Here is a 16288-nt window from a genome sequence, read left to right as displayed (position 1 = left end):
ATTTGAGGCACAGAGGTGAAAGGAAAGGGATGATGCTACAGAGGAAGGAAAGGGCAGGATAATGTAAGGCCTGGCATACCACTTTATGCAGTGGTCAATGCTGAGCTTCTAAGGGGTAGGGGAATGAGTGAATCAAATTTGAACTTCAAAGTTCATTTTGAGGGCAGTGTAAAGAGTACATCTGAAAAGGAACCAGACTCTAACCAGAGAGACCATATTAGGAAGTTGTTGTAGTATCTTAGGCAAAAGGTGATGGTGGCCTGAATTAACAAAGAAGAGTAGAGATGGATATAAGTAGATACATTTGAGATATATATAAAGAACACAGAATTAATGTAATTAGGTCATTGGGAGGGAAATGTGGACTTAAAAAAGAGCCACTCATGCTTCCTAGTATTCTAGCTTGGATGGACAGTAGATGATTATACTAGTAACCAAGACAGACAATGCAGATGGAGAGTGTATATCTGTAACATATATTATTTTGGGGGCATTTTGAGTTTGAGGGGTTCTGTGGCACATCCAGGTGATGACTACCTATTTCGTAGCTGAAAATATGAGAACGAAGCTTATAGAAGATTTCGAGAGAAAGATGTAAACTTGGAAGTCATTAATATATGACAGTTAAAACAGTATGAACAGATGAGATGACTTTGAATGGATATGCAGAAAAAAAGAGCTCAAGAAGGAATTAGAAAGTTATGAGGAAACCCAGACACTTGTACAGAGAGGAGACTAAATGACGTCTGGAACATATATGGCACTAAGTGAGAGATATTTAGAGCAGAAAAAACATGTACATATTTGTAACTTAGTTATACACTCTATGAAATATTATCTACTTGTACATTGAGTATTTTTCAAAATTCAAAGTTGTTTAAAACGTACCTGTATATTCCACTGAGGGGAAGTAGCATTCAGATGGGCTGTCAGAGAGATGAAACACAAATTTTTCAAGTAATTCTACTAAAGCTGAAACAAACAAGAGAATAATTAGAACATTAAAGGTCAAGAAAAATATATTCTAATGCATCTCTCAATCACAAACGCTTAAGTTATCTAAACTTTTTCACAGTTATGTTCTAAGGGGGTCCAGTTCAAAACACATACTATTTAGGTATTCATAACAACATTTCTGATTTAAATTTTAATAGCTTCACCAAGAACCTATTCCATGCAAAACTGGGAAACTATCATCTTGAGTTATCTTTAGATCCTCTAAGGATTACTTCAGAATTTGCTAAATGGTTTCAATACAGAAAGAAAATTATCACTCTTTAGGCTATATCATCTTATCATCATTACTTGCACATATAGAGAAAAAAGTCATGTGGACTCCAAGACCAGGATCAAGGCACATAGTTTGTGTCCTTTTCAAAATCAGCACATATTATGTGTTTGATATACAATGCAACTGATGGTATCTGTTCAAGGCAACCAAATCAAAAGTAATCTTGTCCTATCTGGCATACAAGTGACAAAATGATTCTTTCCCAGGCTCGTTTGATAATGTCACTGTTTTATATATATTATCCCAAGAATAGGTATAAGTAGGTGGATTATAATTAATAAGCAACAGACTTTTTGCTGAAAAGAAGTATACCTATAGAATAAGTGATACGCCTACCATATAGTAAGTTTTAGTCATCTTTTAAAAGTATGCCCTAGTTACATTTAGGATATTAACTATGATCTATATTAACTGAATGAACCTTTTTCTTCCCACATCCAAGTGTATTTTAATCAAACAATTCATGAAGGAAAATTAGCATTCAGCACACGAAAAATGCAAAATCACAGAGAAATAATATGCTTTTCAACAACTGTAGCTTTGAGAAGCTATATCTCACAATATTTTAATGGCTTAAGATAAAAATGAAATGTTTTTACTCATTTAACTCTATTCATCTGATATCAAAGTGAAATAAGATGATTATTAAAAAGCATGAGCATGCAATAGTTGAGGAACAAAATGTATACCAGTATTCCAGGATTATTTAAGTTATAGCTGTTTAGACTGGTTTTAGCTTTACATGCAAAGGCAACTATACCTGAATATGATTAAAAAAAGGAAATGTTAGATTGGATATATGGTAACAAAATAATAATTTTTTAAAAAAAATCCATGGAACCACACTACATAAATAGTGAACCCTAAGTTAACCATGGATTTTAATTAATAGTACAATTATACAAATGTGCTATTATCAATTGTAACAAATGTTCCATACCAATGCAAGGTGTGGGACAGTGTATGGGAATCCAGTATTTTATGCATGATTGTTATGTAAACCGATAACTCCTCCAATAAAGAAAAAAATGAATCTCACAAATTGAAAAAAAAATTTCAAAGGTTTCTTTCTATGAATACATATATAAATAATAGTCCTGAGGCCAGAGCTTTCAACTTCTATGTGTTTGTTCAGGAATCACTTAATATTGATTCTTGAGATTAAAAATCTGTTCAGAAAGAACAAAGTCTTGGTGAAGTTTTAGATATAATCATTATTAATTTAATGACAAGAATAATCTAAGAGACCAGATAATACACTAGTATATACATTAGTAACAATGATATAGAAAGATGCAAATGTCCACTTAATACGTATTTTAATTATTCTTTTAGCCCAATCATAGATTTGCTATATATTACGTATTTAAGTACTTGAGTTAATGGGAAAAATCCCAGCAGACTGTTAAGCAAGCTTTTAATACTATGTCCTAAATCAGGTTTAGCAGTCAGACACACAACTAAATGCAGTTCAGTGAAATGAGAAAATTCCTCATCACATCTGTGAAGGAGCTACACACATATGATTTCAAATCTAGGAGTCACCACTCTAAATGCAGACTTTACAAGGCACACAGTATTCTAACAAGTACAGATCTTAAATATGAAATTATTTTATCATATCAATACATTAGAAGCTTATAAAGTAATATGCAATATGACATCACTGAACCATCCAAAGAAGGTTCTGGATTCCTAACTGATTCCAATATGTTCATTTTGCCCAACAACCCTTATGAACAGCACCATGCATTTCCAAATATTTTATGTGACAGGCTTTAGTAATGGAACAATGCTAAAAACTGATATAAATGTGGTCGTTGAACCCATGACTCATTAGCAGTCTCTCTAACATATTAATCATAAGTGTATCCTTCACCCAGTTTTCTCCAAGAGTTACATCTTACGTAACTATAGTGCAATATCAGAACCAGGAAATGGACATTGGTATAATGTGTGTGTATAGTTTTATGTTATTTTACCACATGTGTAAATTTGTGTAACCACCATACAATCAAGATACAGAACAATTCCATCACCACAAACATCTCTCATGTGCTCCCTCTTTAAAGTCCCTCATACTTACCTTCCTAGCTCTTAAACCTCTACCTCCTGGATAACACTAATCTGTTTTTTATTTCTATAATTTTGTCATTTGAGAACTTTATATAAATGGAATCATACACTAAACAACCTTCTGAGACTGGATTTTTTTCACCAAGCATAATGTTCTTGAGCTCCATCCAAGTTGTTGTCCATATCAAGAGCTCGTTCCTTTTGATTTCTAAGTAGTGTTCGATTGTATGGCTGTACCATAGTTTGTTTAACCAATCTTCTAACTATCGTAAGACATTTTGGTTGTTTCCAGTTTTGGCAAACACAAATAAAGTTGCTATGAACAATCATGCACAGGTGGTTGTGTAGACATAAGTTTTCTTTTCTCTGGAATAAATGTCCAGGACAGTCATTGAATGAGTTTCATGTCGATAGGACATAGTTAATGGATCATTTTTTTTTAATCCATTCTGACAATCTATGTCTTCTAATAGTGTACTTGGAGCATAGACATTTAATATAATTATTGATATGTTAGGGCTTAAGTCTGCCATATTAATTTTTTGTATTTTCTGATAGTTTCTCTGTTTTTTTGTCTCTACTATTTCATTCATATGGCTTTCCCATGGCTTATATGAACATTTTTTAGAATTCTACTTTGATTTACCCAGTGTTTTGAGAATATCTTTCTGTAGAGCTTTTTACGTGGTTGCTTTGGGATTGCATTATATACTCATAACATCACAGTCTACTGTGTTGGCATTTAACCAGTTTGAGAGAAGGGTAGAACTTAATCACCCTTCTAGTTGTCCCAAATATTTCCTCTACATTCATTGAAACCATAGCAGACACATAATTTTTTTGCTTCAACCATCAAACATAATTTGGAAAACTAAAGAGGAGAAGGACAGTCAGTTGTATTTACTAACTCTTTTCCTACCTAATGTTACAAGTTCTTTTATCATTTCTTTTCTGCCTAAAGAATTATTTTTTAGCCATTTTCATTGGTTAGTCTGCTAGAGACAAATTCTCTTATTAGTTTTCCATCATCTGAGAATCTCTTGATTTCTCCTGCATTCCTAAAGACTATTTTCACTGGATATAGTGTGCCAGTTTGAATATATTGTGTCCCCCAAACGCCATTATCTTTGATGTAATCTTGTGTGGGCAGATGTTATCAGTGTTGATTAGACTGTAATTCTTTGAGTGTTTCTTTGGAATGTGCCCCACCCAGCTGTGGGTGATGACTCTGATTGGATAATTTCCATGGAGGTGTTGCTCTGCCCATTCGGGGTGGGTCTAAGTTGATCAGTGGAGTCATATAAATGAGCTGACACAACAGAAGTAACTCAGTGCAGTTGTGAGTGGCGTTTTGAAGAGGAGCAAGCTTGCTAGAGAGGAACGTCCTGGGAGAAAGCCATTTTGAAACCAGAACTTTGGAGCAGATGTCAGCCACGTGCCTTCCTGGCTAACAGAGGTTTTCTGGACACCATTGGCCATCCTTCAGTGAAGGTACTCGATTGCTGATGTGTTACCTTGGACACTTTATGGCCTTAAGACTGTAACTGTGTAGCCATATAAACCCCCTTTTTATAAAAGCCAATCCATCTCTGGTGTTTTGCATTCTGCAGCATTAGCAAACTAGAACATATAGAATTTGAAGTTGACGGTTCTTTTCTTTCAGTACTCAATGTCATGCCATTTCTTTCTGTCCTTCATCTTTTCTAATGAGGAGTCCACTGTCATCTGAATTGTTTTCCCCTATAGGTAAGATGTTTCTCTCTTGCTGCTTTCAAAATATTTTTTTCTTTGTGTTTAATTTTCAGAAGTTTGACTACATTGCATTGGTATGGATTTCTTTGGGGGTTACTAAGATTCTTGGATCCACAGGTTTATGTTTTTTTAGTCAAATTTGGTGAGTGTCAGCCATCATTTCTTCATATGCTTTTTCAGCTCCACCCTCTTTTCCCTCTCTTTCCAGGACTCTGATGACACATTAGAACTTCTGTTACAGTCCCACAGGTCCCTGAGGCTCTTTATTTTTTATTTTTTCTTTTTTTCATTTTTAGTCTAGTTCCTCTCTGTTGTTCTTATTGGGTAACTTCTATTGTTCTATCTTAAAATTCACTGATTCTTTCCTCTGCCCCTTCAAATGTGCTGTTAAGCCCATTCATTGGAGTGTTTTTTTTTTATTTAAGTTATTATATTTTTCAGTTCTAAAATTTCCTTTTGGGTCTCCTTTAAATCTTCTATTTCTTTGCTGACACTTTCTATTTATAAACTTGTTTCAAGTGCATTATTACTACTTTTGAAGCACGCTTACTTTAAAATCCTTGTTAATAATTCTAATGTCTGTGTCAACTCAGTGCTGGCATTCGTTGTCTTTACTGGTTCTATGTACCAATGACTTTCCATTGAAACCTGGACATTTAGGGTATTACATTATGATACTCAGGTCTTACTTAAATACCATATTTTAGCAGGCCTCTCTCTAATGCCGCTTCTGCGTAGGAAGAAGGCAATGCCTCGTAACCATCAGGTGGATTGAAGTTCAGGTTCCCACTTGGCCTCTGTTGACACCTGGGAGGAGGGCTTACTTGCTATTGCTGGGTGGATATGGGAATTCTGGCTTCCACTAGGTTTCTGTTCATATAATCTTGGCTGGGAGTGGCCAAGTTACCTTGTTACTGCACCACACATGGCCCACACCGACAAGGTGGGAAGTTGGCCTCATTACCTAGCTGGTGGTTAAAGCCCTGAATCTCTACCAGGTCTCTTCTGGTACCACCCTAGCAGGGAGGGGCAGGGACACTATGTTACTGTCAGATGGGGATAAAAGTCTAGGCTCCCCTCTGGGCATTGCTGGCAGAAATTTTTGTAGTGTTTAGCTGGAGTAGAGTGGTCATTCTCTATAAGTTTTCCAACTTCTTAAGCTGCCCTTTTCCTTGTCCTTTGATTGAAAGCAGGTTTTCACTGGGGTTTTGTAAAATCTGTGTCTACTGGTATTTTATCTAAAAATCTGGGTTGCCGTTTTAAGCACCCAGTATGGCATATATGAGGTAAAAAGAAAACTCTATAGAACTATACAGCAATATGGACTGTAGAAAGGTGTATCTTATTTTATCCATAGCATTTTAAAATTATTTTAAAATAATTTTTTTAAAATACTCTGAAATTAGTTCATGATTCTGGTGAAAAAATGGAACTTAACATACCATAATCTTCCCCATGTCAGAACAAATTAAATCCTAGGAAATATGCAAACCATCTGCAGCTTATAAAATATAGCTATGTATCTACTTACACTTTAAGAAGCCCTTATTCAATCAAAAAGTGACAGCAAAGATTTCAAAGATAATAAGAGTAAGGGGATAAGCTATTATAAATAGACTGGATGCTGATATTATAAAAATGTCCATTTGATGTTATCAGATTATAAAGCTCAACATCAAAAAGTATTTATCAAGAAGATCTAGGCATCTTAAGTCCTAATGACATCATGACACTTTGTTTTATAACTACCACTATTATTATTGTTATTCCTTACATTTTGTTTTCAAAGCATGTCCATGAATTTCCAATATAATGTGATATAATTGAAAAGTATTTATTACCAATGATACACTGGATGCTGACTATGTAAGCAAAATTCACCATTTTAGAACAATTTATTAGTCAATTCTATCTTGAACTTTTTCAAAGGAGCTTACTTACTAAATGGCTAGGCAAGCTTCCAAACAGATTTTCCTCAAAAGCCACTGTAAGTCATGAGAGCTGGTATAAAAGTTAAGGAAAGATAGTGTTTTTAAAAGTATCAGGAGGAAACTAAGATGGCGGCTAGCTGAGACAGGGTGAAAAAAACGCCTCCGTGAAAAACACTAGCTAAAAACCAGAAAGTGACCTAGAATACTGGTTACAGCAATGCACCAGCTGAACGAGAGCTCCTAGCTCCAGAGGGGCCGTATACTTGGTGAAACCAGGAGTTGGCACTCTGAAACGAGTGAGTAAGCTGGCTGGAAGACCTGCAGCCACGCGGCCGGCAGGGGAAGCCAGGGTTCAGTGTTTGGAGACCAGCTGGCTCTTTTAAAAAAAAGGGAAAAACCCAGGAGTGGCTCCATCTGCGATTGTGGGAACCACGCAGTAAAACACAGCAAGAGGGGGCTGGGCCGGCCTCTCGGTGTCTGGCCGGGAAGATATCCCACAGCAGATACCCTTGGGTCCAGGGGAACGGAGGTGAGAGCTGGAAGCCAAAAGAAACCCCGCGGCTAGCAGCTGGCCCCCCAGAGGGCTGGATAAACTCCTGCCTGGGGCCATGCCCACAGCCCAGAGCTCTGCCAGTTGTCTCGGAGCTGGGAAGGAGGAACTGTGCGAGGAGGAAGGGGCTGAGACACCTCTTTCAGCCATTTTTGCCTCAAGCTGAGAGCGCGCCGCCGCACGGCCCGGTGGCCCGGGGATTCCCTTGAGGGAGGCGTGCACTGGTGACATAGCACGGCATTCCCTTGGCTGAGCTCCTGGAGGAGGGCAGCTGGGAGGGGGGATCCGCTCGGAGAACCAAGGGATGCTACGCCAAGTCCGGTGGTTTCTGGATCAGTGAGAGAGAGGGTCTGGGGCTGAACTGAAATGAAGGCTTAGACTCTTGTGGTGGTCTTGAATCTCTGGGATCCTGGGGGATTTGAACATTAAAACTGCCCTTCCTCCCTGGCCACCCGTACACATGCCCCACATTCAGGGCGGACGGCTCCAGCAACACACCTAAACTGAGTTCTTCAACTGAATCCACAAGAATCATTTCCCTACACACCGCGGGAACAAGGTTGAGAACTGACTTGAGGGATATAGGTGACTCACAGACGCCATCTGCTGCTTAGTTAGAGAAAGTGAATGTCACCAAACTGTGTTCCTGAAAAATTAGATAGATATCCCTTTTTCTTTACAACTTGAAAGAACCCTATCAAGCAAAACAAACGCCAAGAGGCCAAAAACAACAGAAAATCTTAATGCATATGACAAAACCAGAAGATATGGAGAATTCAACTCCGAACACACAAATCAAAGTATCGGAAGATACACTATACCTCGCAAAATTAATCAAAGAACTACAATCGAGGAACGAAAACATGGCAAAGGATTTAAAGGACATCAAGAAGACCATGGCCCAGGATATAAGTGACATAAAGAAGACCCTAGAAGAGCATAAAGAAGACATTGCAAGAGTAAATAAAAAAATAGAAGATCTTATGGAAATAAAAGAAACTGTTGGCCAAATTAAAAAGACCCTGGATATTCACAATACAAGACTAGAGGAAGCTGAACAACATCTCAGTGTCCTAGAAGCCCACAGAACAGAAAATGAAAGAACAAAAGAAAGAATGGAGAAAAAAATCGAAAAAATCGAAATGGATCTCAGGGATATGATAGATAAAATAAAACGTCCAAACTTAAGACTCATTGGTGTCCCAGAAGGGGAAGAGAAGGGTAAAGGTCTAGAAAGAGTATTCAAAGAAATTGTTGAGGAAAACTTCCCCAATCTTCTACACAATATAAATACACAAAGCATAAATGCCCAGTGAACTCCAAATAGAAGAAATCCAAATAAACCCACTCCAAGACATATTCTGATCAGACTGTCAAACACTGAAGAGAAGGAGCAAGTTCTGAAAGCAGCAAGAGAAAAGCAATTCACCACATACAAAGGAAACAACATAAGACTAAGTAGTGACTACTCAGCGGCCACCATGGAGGCGAGAAGGCAGTGGCATGACATATTTAAAATTCTGAGAGAGAAAAATTTCCACCCAAGAATACTTTATCCAGCAAAACTCCCCTTCAAATTTGAGGGAGAGCTTAAATTTTTCACAGACAAACAAATGCTGAGAGACTTTGCCGATGAAAGACCTGCCCTACTTCAGATTCTGAGGGGAGCCCTGCTGGCAGAGAGACAGGGAAAGGAGAAAGAGATATAGAGAATTTTAACAAACATATATAGTACCTTACATCCCAAATCACCAGGACACTCATTTTTCTCTAGTGATCACAGATCTTTCTCCAGAAGGGACCATAAGCTGGGACATAAAACAAGCCTCAGGAAATTAAAAAAAAAAAATTGAATATACTCAAAGCACATTCTCCAACCACAATGGAATACAAATAGAAGTCAATAATTTTTGAACTGTAATTCCACTATTCACTTCCTACATAATATAAAATACACAAACTCTAAGGACAAATCAGTGGTTCTGAACTCAATGTAAAATATATAATTTTAGACAACTATATAAAGGTGGGGGAATGAAGGAGTATAGGAACACAGTTGACGTGTCCTATTGAAGTGAAGGTGATATCAAAGAAAAACAAGATTGATATGGATTTAAGAGGTTAATTTTAAGCCCCACAGTAAACACAAAGAAATTATCAGAGAATATAACCATAGAGATGAAAAGTAGAGTTTGGGTTAAGAGAAATGGGGGAAGGGGCAATGGGGAGTTAAGAAATGAGTGTAGGGTTGCTGTTTGAGGTGAAGGGAAATTTCTAGTAATGGATGGTGGGAAAGAGCATTACAACATTCTAAACGTGATTAATCCCACTAATGAAAGGCTAGGGAGGGGGTGGAATGGGAAGATTTAGGCTGTATATATGTTTCCACAACTGAAAAAAAAAAAAGAAAAAAAGACAGTCTAACTAGATGACAACTGAATGCTAAGGATGAACTTGGATGGTACTGGAGGATAGAGGACAGGTGGCTCAAAGGGACACAGTTGAGATATAAGGAAAAGGAAATATAGAATGTAAGCTTTGTATCACTGTTGAATCTATTGTACTTCTTAGCTGCGCTTAATGGGATTGCATAAAAGAATGTTCCTGTTCATGGGAAGTGTATACATGAATTACACTGTATGTCAAGGATGTGTGCAGCTAACTCTCATATGTTCAGAAGACAGAGCAACAGATGATGGATGATAGATACGGAGGGAGGGAGGGAGGGAAAGAAATAGTGATGTGACAGCATGTTAAAGTTGGTGGATTGCGCTATCGGGGTAGGGGGGTCAGGGTATGATGGAATTCTGTGTATGGGGCTAGTATTATTATTGCAACTGTTCATATAACTTTGAATTTATTTCAAAAAAAAAAAAAAAAAAAAAAAAACAGAGGGAATCACAGAAAAATGCAGCCCAAGCTTTGATCAAGCTGAACTTCCTTCTGTTTTCTCTACAGGAACAATACCCTACTGTCTATTAAAAAAAAAAAAAAGTATCATACAGTAAGGATGACACGACGTCTATGAAAACATAGGCTTGGGAAGCACTGAAGTGAGTAAGGAGCTAAGGCAAGCGAGGGACTGAAGAGGGAGCTAGGAACCTGGCCCATCCACTGGATGAAGGTAGTTTTGTAAACCATGAGAAAAAGGTAGGTATTTTCTCTGTTGTAAATTCTTTATATAAAAAGAAGTACCAACTTATCTGATCATCCTATAAAATATCTTTGTAATATTCTCCATGCAAGACTGAACATACATGGTAGATATTCCAGAAACACTTTTTGAATCAAGTCAGGATATTAACATTTGGAGCAATGAATAGATGTGAAATGATTGAAGACCTCCCAGAATTTCATCAAATAAAAGTAAAGATAAAATCAAAGCCATTTCTATGGGTCGATGTCAATTCAGATTAAATCTGGACAGGAAATTCATATTTCGATAATATTCTAAACCTAATGCTTAGTGGAGCAAATTAAAGGGAATTTATATATAGCCCAGTGACCCATATTTAGGGTTATTTCTAAATGTCTCAAAGTGGTATGAAATTAGCATGCACAATTTACAGTATCAGTATACAGTCTTGATAGTCTTTGTTATATTTAAGCAAACTGTTGCTTAGGCAAAGGCAGATCACTGTTCCAGTTTTTCTTACTACAATCTTTTAGACATTTCAAAAAAGCTTGGTAGTTTCTCAGATTAAGATTTTTATACTCTCAGGATCATAAAATGCTCAGAAGTCAATCGACTTTGTGGAATTATTATTATGTAGTCTAGATATGTCAATACTAAGCTTCGGGAACCACAGTTTCTATTAATACAATTTGCATCAAAACAAAACCAAGCAAAACAGAAAAACCCTGAAACAATGCACTCACCAGCTCCACTGATTGTATCAGGTTTGGCCTTCATCATTTTGCAAAATTGACGTCGGCAGTTTTCTATCCACTCAGATTGTTTATCAGAAATATTGAAGCATAATAAATGCTTGACAAGTTCATTATCTAATTAAGAAAGATAGTACATTGTAATATTATAACAGCGTATGTTAGATACACTGAAAAATAAGCATTAATGTTAAGTAGGTAAACAGTTATAAATTCCAAAATATATTTAAATACATATTTCTTTCGAGGGAAGATATTTTCTATAATTATATTCTGTACTCGTCAATTGTTATTTGCCACACTTATTAAAAGCTCATAAAATGGATTATTGATTTGTCATAATTCTTGAATATTCTTTTGTCTTGTATGAACAGGACTCATAACTGAGAATCTGGTTTAAGAGACAATGTGGATCTTAAGATTTCATTACATATACTAATGTGAACAGTACACTCATTCTTTGTGTACAATCAGGTGCAATTTTATTCATTTATTTATGCAAAAAGAAAGCATAAGTGTAAAAAATCTCTAGTCAGTTATTTCCTCTTCTTGAAAAAAAAATCATACTGAAAATAATGAATGGTGCTGAAAAAATATCTATGGCTAAAAGATAACTTTTCTTCTTTTGAAGTAATTTCATGAATACGTGGCAGCTTCCATTTAATTATGTAGCTTTAAAGTTACTTATTCCATGAGACTGCCTATTTAAAAAATTAATAGGTAATATATAAAATGAGGAATTAGATGTTGTTTAAAAAGAATATATGTGTATGTGGACATATAGACATATATAACTATTATCACACATATAGATAAAAAGTAAAGGTAAAAAATGAAATAAAGATTTTATTTTCTAGAAGAGTCTGGGGATATCAGTAGTCATAAGAGCTTGTACCTTTCTTTTATGACTTTTTTTGAAGGATATCTGGGGAATTAAAAGGGGACAAGTACATTTTGAAATTACAGGGTCAAAGGCCTGATTTCATCTCCTGAAGATGAGGACTGTGAATGCTGACACTATAAAATACATTTACATAAGCTCTACCAAGCACTGAGGAAGAAAGTGTTCCGACACATCTTCATATTTTGGTTTGGATTCTTTACCTAAATCCCACCAGGAAGATACCAGCAGACTATCTAACACTAAAGACAGTTAGCAGGAGGGCTGCATTTGCAGGGCAGGCCAGGAAAGCTTTTGAGGACCCATCAGGGAAGCTCTTGGTGCCCTTCTTGATCCCCTCCCCAGAGAAATTTGAAGCCAGTCTGCATCCCCTTCATGAGACACTGTTGCTATTTTGGCTAGGAAAGACTGTCTTGGAAAAAGTCCTCTCCTTTGTGCTCTCCTTCCAGAATATGCCCTCCAGGCAAAAGGAGCTTGAGACAACAAAAGGAATGTCCCATTACTTGGTACATACCCAAAAGAACTGAAAGCAGGGACTTGAACAGATATTTGAACGTTGATGCTCACAGTGGCATTATTCACATTTGCCAAAAGATGGAAGCAACTCAAATGTCCATCAACAGATGAGTGGATAAATAAAATGTGGCATATACATACAATGGAATATTATTCAGCTGTTAAAAATCCTGATACATATGACAACATGGATGAGCCTGAAGACATTATGTTAAATGAAATAAACAGGGCATAAGAGGACAAATATTATATGATCTCAATGATTTGAAACAATTAGAATAAGCAAACTCTTCGAGTCAGAATCTAGAATATAGATTACCAGGGATGGGACAGGGATAGGGAATGGGAAATTAAGGCTTAAAATGTACAGGGTTCCTATTTGGAATGATAGCACAATACTGTGTACACAATTTATAGCACTGAAATATATATCTGAATATGATTAAAACGGTAAATGTTAGATTGTATATATGGTAACAGAATAAATTTTTTTAAAAAAATCCATGGAACTACACTACAAAAACAGAGAACCCTAAGTTAAAAGATGGACTTTAATTAATAGTACAATTATAAAAATGTGCTATTATCAATTGTAACAAATGTTCCATCTCAACTGCGGTAGTTTGGAGCTGTTATGTATCTCACATATTGCCATGTTCTTTTAATCCATTCCTGTGGGTGCAGACCTACTGTAGGTGGGACTTTTTGATTGGGTTATTTCAGTTGAGATGCGACCCACCCCCATTCAAGGTGGGTATTAATCCCCTTACTGGAATCCTTTATATAGAGAATAACGAAGACACAGAAAAAGCCCAGAGAGCTCAGAGAAGTCCCAGAGAAGCTGAGAGACAAGGAAACACCCACAGAAGCTGAGAGAGGAAGCCACTGACCAAAAGCTGAAAGGAACAAAACCTGGGAGACCAGCAGACATCAGCCATGTGACTTTCTATGTGACCGAGGCATCCCAGATGCGGGCAGCCTTTCTTCAGAGAAGGTATTGTCCTGTTGATGCCTTAATTTGGACATTTTCATGGCCTTAGAACTATAAATTTATAAGCTGATAAATCTCCATTGTAAAAGCCAACCTATTTCTGGTATACTGCATTCTGGCAGTTTTACCAAATCAAAACAACAATGCAAGGTGCTATTGGTGGCGGGTGTATGGGAATCCTGTATTTTATGCATGATTGTTCTGTAAACCCACAACTTCTCTATAAAAAAATAAAATAGCACTACTACCTCCTTCAAACAGAAGATGTCCACAAAGTCTTTTCAGAAATCACATGCTGTAAATAAGTTCTGTTTTCCTTTCCCTCCTTTCTCCTGTTCTGCACTCTTCTTTTGCTCTCTTGTCTCTCTCCTTTGATATTTGCTTTTCTGTTTTGCTTTTGTATCTTCTCATTCTAGGTTCCTAAAACTGTAAACAAAACTGAAGCAGCAGATGTGGTATGTACATGAATCTGCCAGTTGGAGGAGGGTTTAGCTAAAGGGCCCAGTTTAGATATGTGAAAACTGATTTTGAGGCAATAGAGAAATGCTGACCTGGAAACAGGGTGACTAAAAAAAAATCCTAGAGAGATGGCTTTGCACATTTTATATGCTTCTTGTTACTTTTTCCTCAAGCAATTTGAGTATGTGCTTTTCAGTTTCCATTCCTCACAGTTAAAAATAGCTAGTAGTTTGACATAACTGTTAACTGGAAAATATGTATTTCTGTGTTATTGTTTGGTTTGAGGAGACCAATACAGAATTTCTTTATTTCCCATCCCATTTTGGGACCAACTGAGAAGTAGAAGTAGACAGATGGAGTTCAAACATCAGTGTTAGTACTGAAACAGCTAGATTAGGCACCATGGCTTGGATCTGCTTCTGAATAGCCTTCCAAGTGTCTCCTATGAAGTGAACATACCTAATCATTAACAGACAAAGATAGACAACCAAAGTCCTCTTCTAACTGCTCTTGTTAGAAGTGGGAACATAACCAGAAAAGAGACTAATTTGAAATTACAGCCTAGAAGTAGGCCAATCCAAGATATTCCTTTCTTTCGCCCAAATCCATCTATCAACAATTCCTCCTCCTTTGAGGAGAGTAAGTGAGGAGGTCATAGAGAAAGACAGATTACAGGTTACAGAGGCTGGGGGAGGGAGTAGTAGGAAGAGTTATTGCTTAATGGTGCAGAGTTTATTTGAGATGACAAAAAAGTTGGGGAAATGGATAGTGGCAATGGTAGCACAATATTATGAATGTAATTAATATCATTGGATTACACATTTGAAAGTGGTTAAATGGGAAATTTTGAGTTGTACATATATATGTTACCACAGTAAAAGTAAAAAAAAAAAAAAAAAAAAAAAAAAGAGTAGTGAGTCCTACTTAACTACCAGGGTATTTAGTAGAGGTGATAGAAAAGTCATGTCTTAGCAATAGTGCTAAATTAGGCATAGAATAAAGGCTACCTCTATACCCATCTTTAAAAAAAAAAAAAAAAAAAATTTAAAGCTTTGAAAGATCAACCTGATGCACAAGTAATTTAACTACCTGCCAAAAAAAAAAAAAAAAAAAAGAAAGAAAGAAAAAAAGAAAAAGAAAATCCAATACTTTATAAAGGAAGACAACAAAATCCAGCATTCAACAATGTAAAATTAATAATGTCAAATATCCAATAAAAAATCATTGGATGTAAGAGGAAAAAAAATGTGGCCCATAACCAGTAGAAAAATCAGTAAACAGAACAGACTTAAGAAAGAATAAGATGATAAAATTAGTAGAGACTAAATGGCAGCTATTTTTAAAGATTAAACACACACACACACAAGAACAAGTGGATGTTTGAATAAATTACGGTTTATCAATACTAGAATACCATTCAGTAAAAAGAAATAAGCTATTGGTAATGTAACAACCTGGATGAATCTTAAAACTATTATACAGAGAGGAAGAAGCCAGGCGCAAAGAAATATCCTATAAGATTCTATTTGTATGAAATTCTAGAACAGAAAAAACTAATCTATAGCAGTAATTCTCAACTGGACACAGTTGTGCTTTCAGAAAACATTTGGCAATGACATTTTTGGCTGTCACAACTAGGGGTGGGATGAGGGGATTCCTACTGGTGTCTAGTGGGTTGAGGCCAAGGATGTTAAATATCTAACAAAGCACAGGACAACCCTCCAACAGAAAGAATTATTAATAGTGTCAATGTTGAGAAACCCTGATCTAGAGTAACAAAAAGAACTGATTGCCTGCAGCTGGGGGTGGAGAGTTGTCTGCAACAGGCAAAAGGGAATTTTTATGGGGCCATGAAAATGTTCTGTATTTTGATTGTGGTATAGGTTACGTGGGCATCAAGTTTCACCAATCACAGCTGACAATATTTCATATC

At 36.5% G+C, this 16288-nt stretch overlaps 1 protein-coding gene across 5 annotated transcripts in view; it reads right to left on the bottom strand.

Annotated features, from left to right (window-relative positions):
* The window catches only part of TBC1D32 (TBC1 domain family member 32), a 303664-nt gene that overhangs the window by 62131 nt on the left and 225245 nt on the right, over positions 1–16288 (bottom strand). For all 5 annotated transcript variants that reach the window (XM_037843270.1, XM_037843266.1, XM_037843268.1 and 2 more), the window contains 2 exons: positions 11480–11605; positions 889–972 (listed from right to left, as the gene is read on the bottom strand). In XM_037843270.1, coding sequence (XP_037699198.1) covers positions 889–972; positions 11480–11605 — 210 coding nt within the window. The remainder of the gene's footprint in view (positions 1–888; positions 973–11479; positions 11606–16288) is intronic.

Source organism: Choloepus didactylus, chromosome 7, assembly GCF_015220235.1.
Source record: "Choloepus didactylus isolate mChoDid1 chromosome 7, mChoDid1.pri, whole genome shotgun sequence".
NCBI lineage: Eukaryota > Metazoa > Chordata > Mammalia > Pilosa > Megalonychidae > Choloepus > Choloepus didactylus.
Note: the sequence above shows the minus strand (reverse complement) of the source record. Positions and strands in the feature narration are given on the sequence as shown.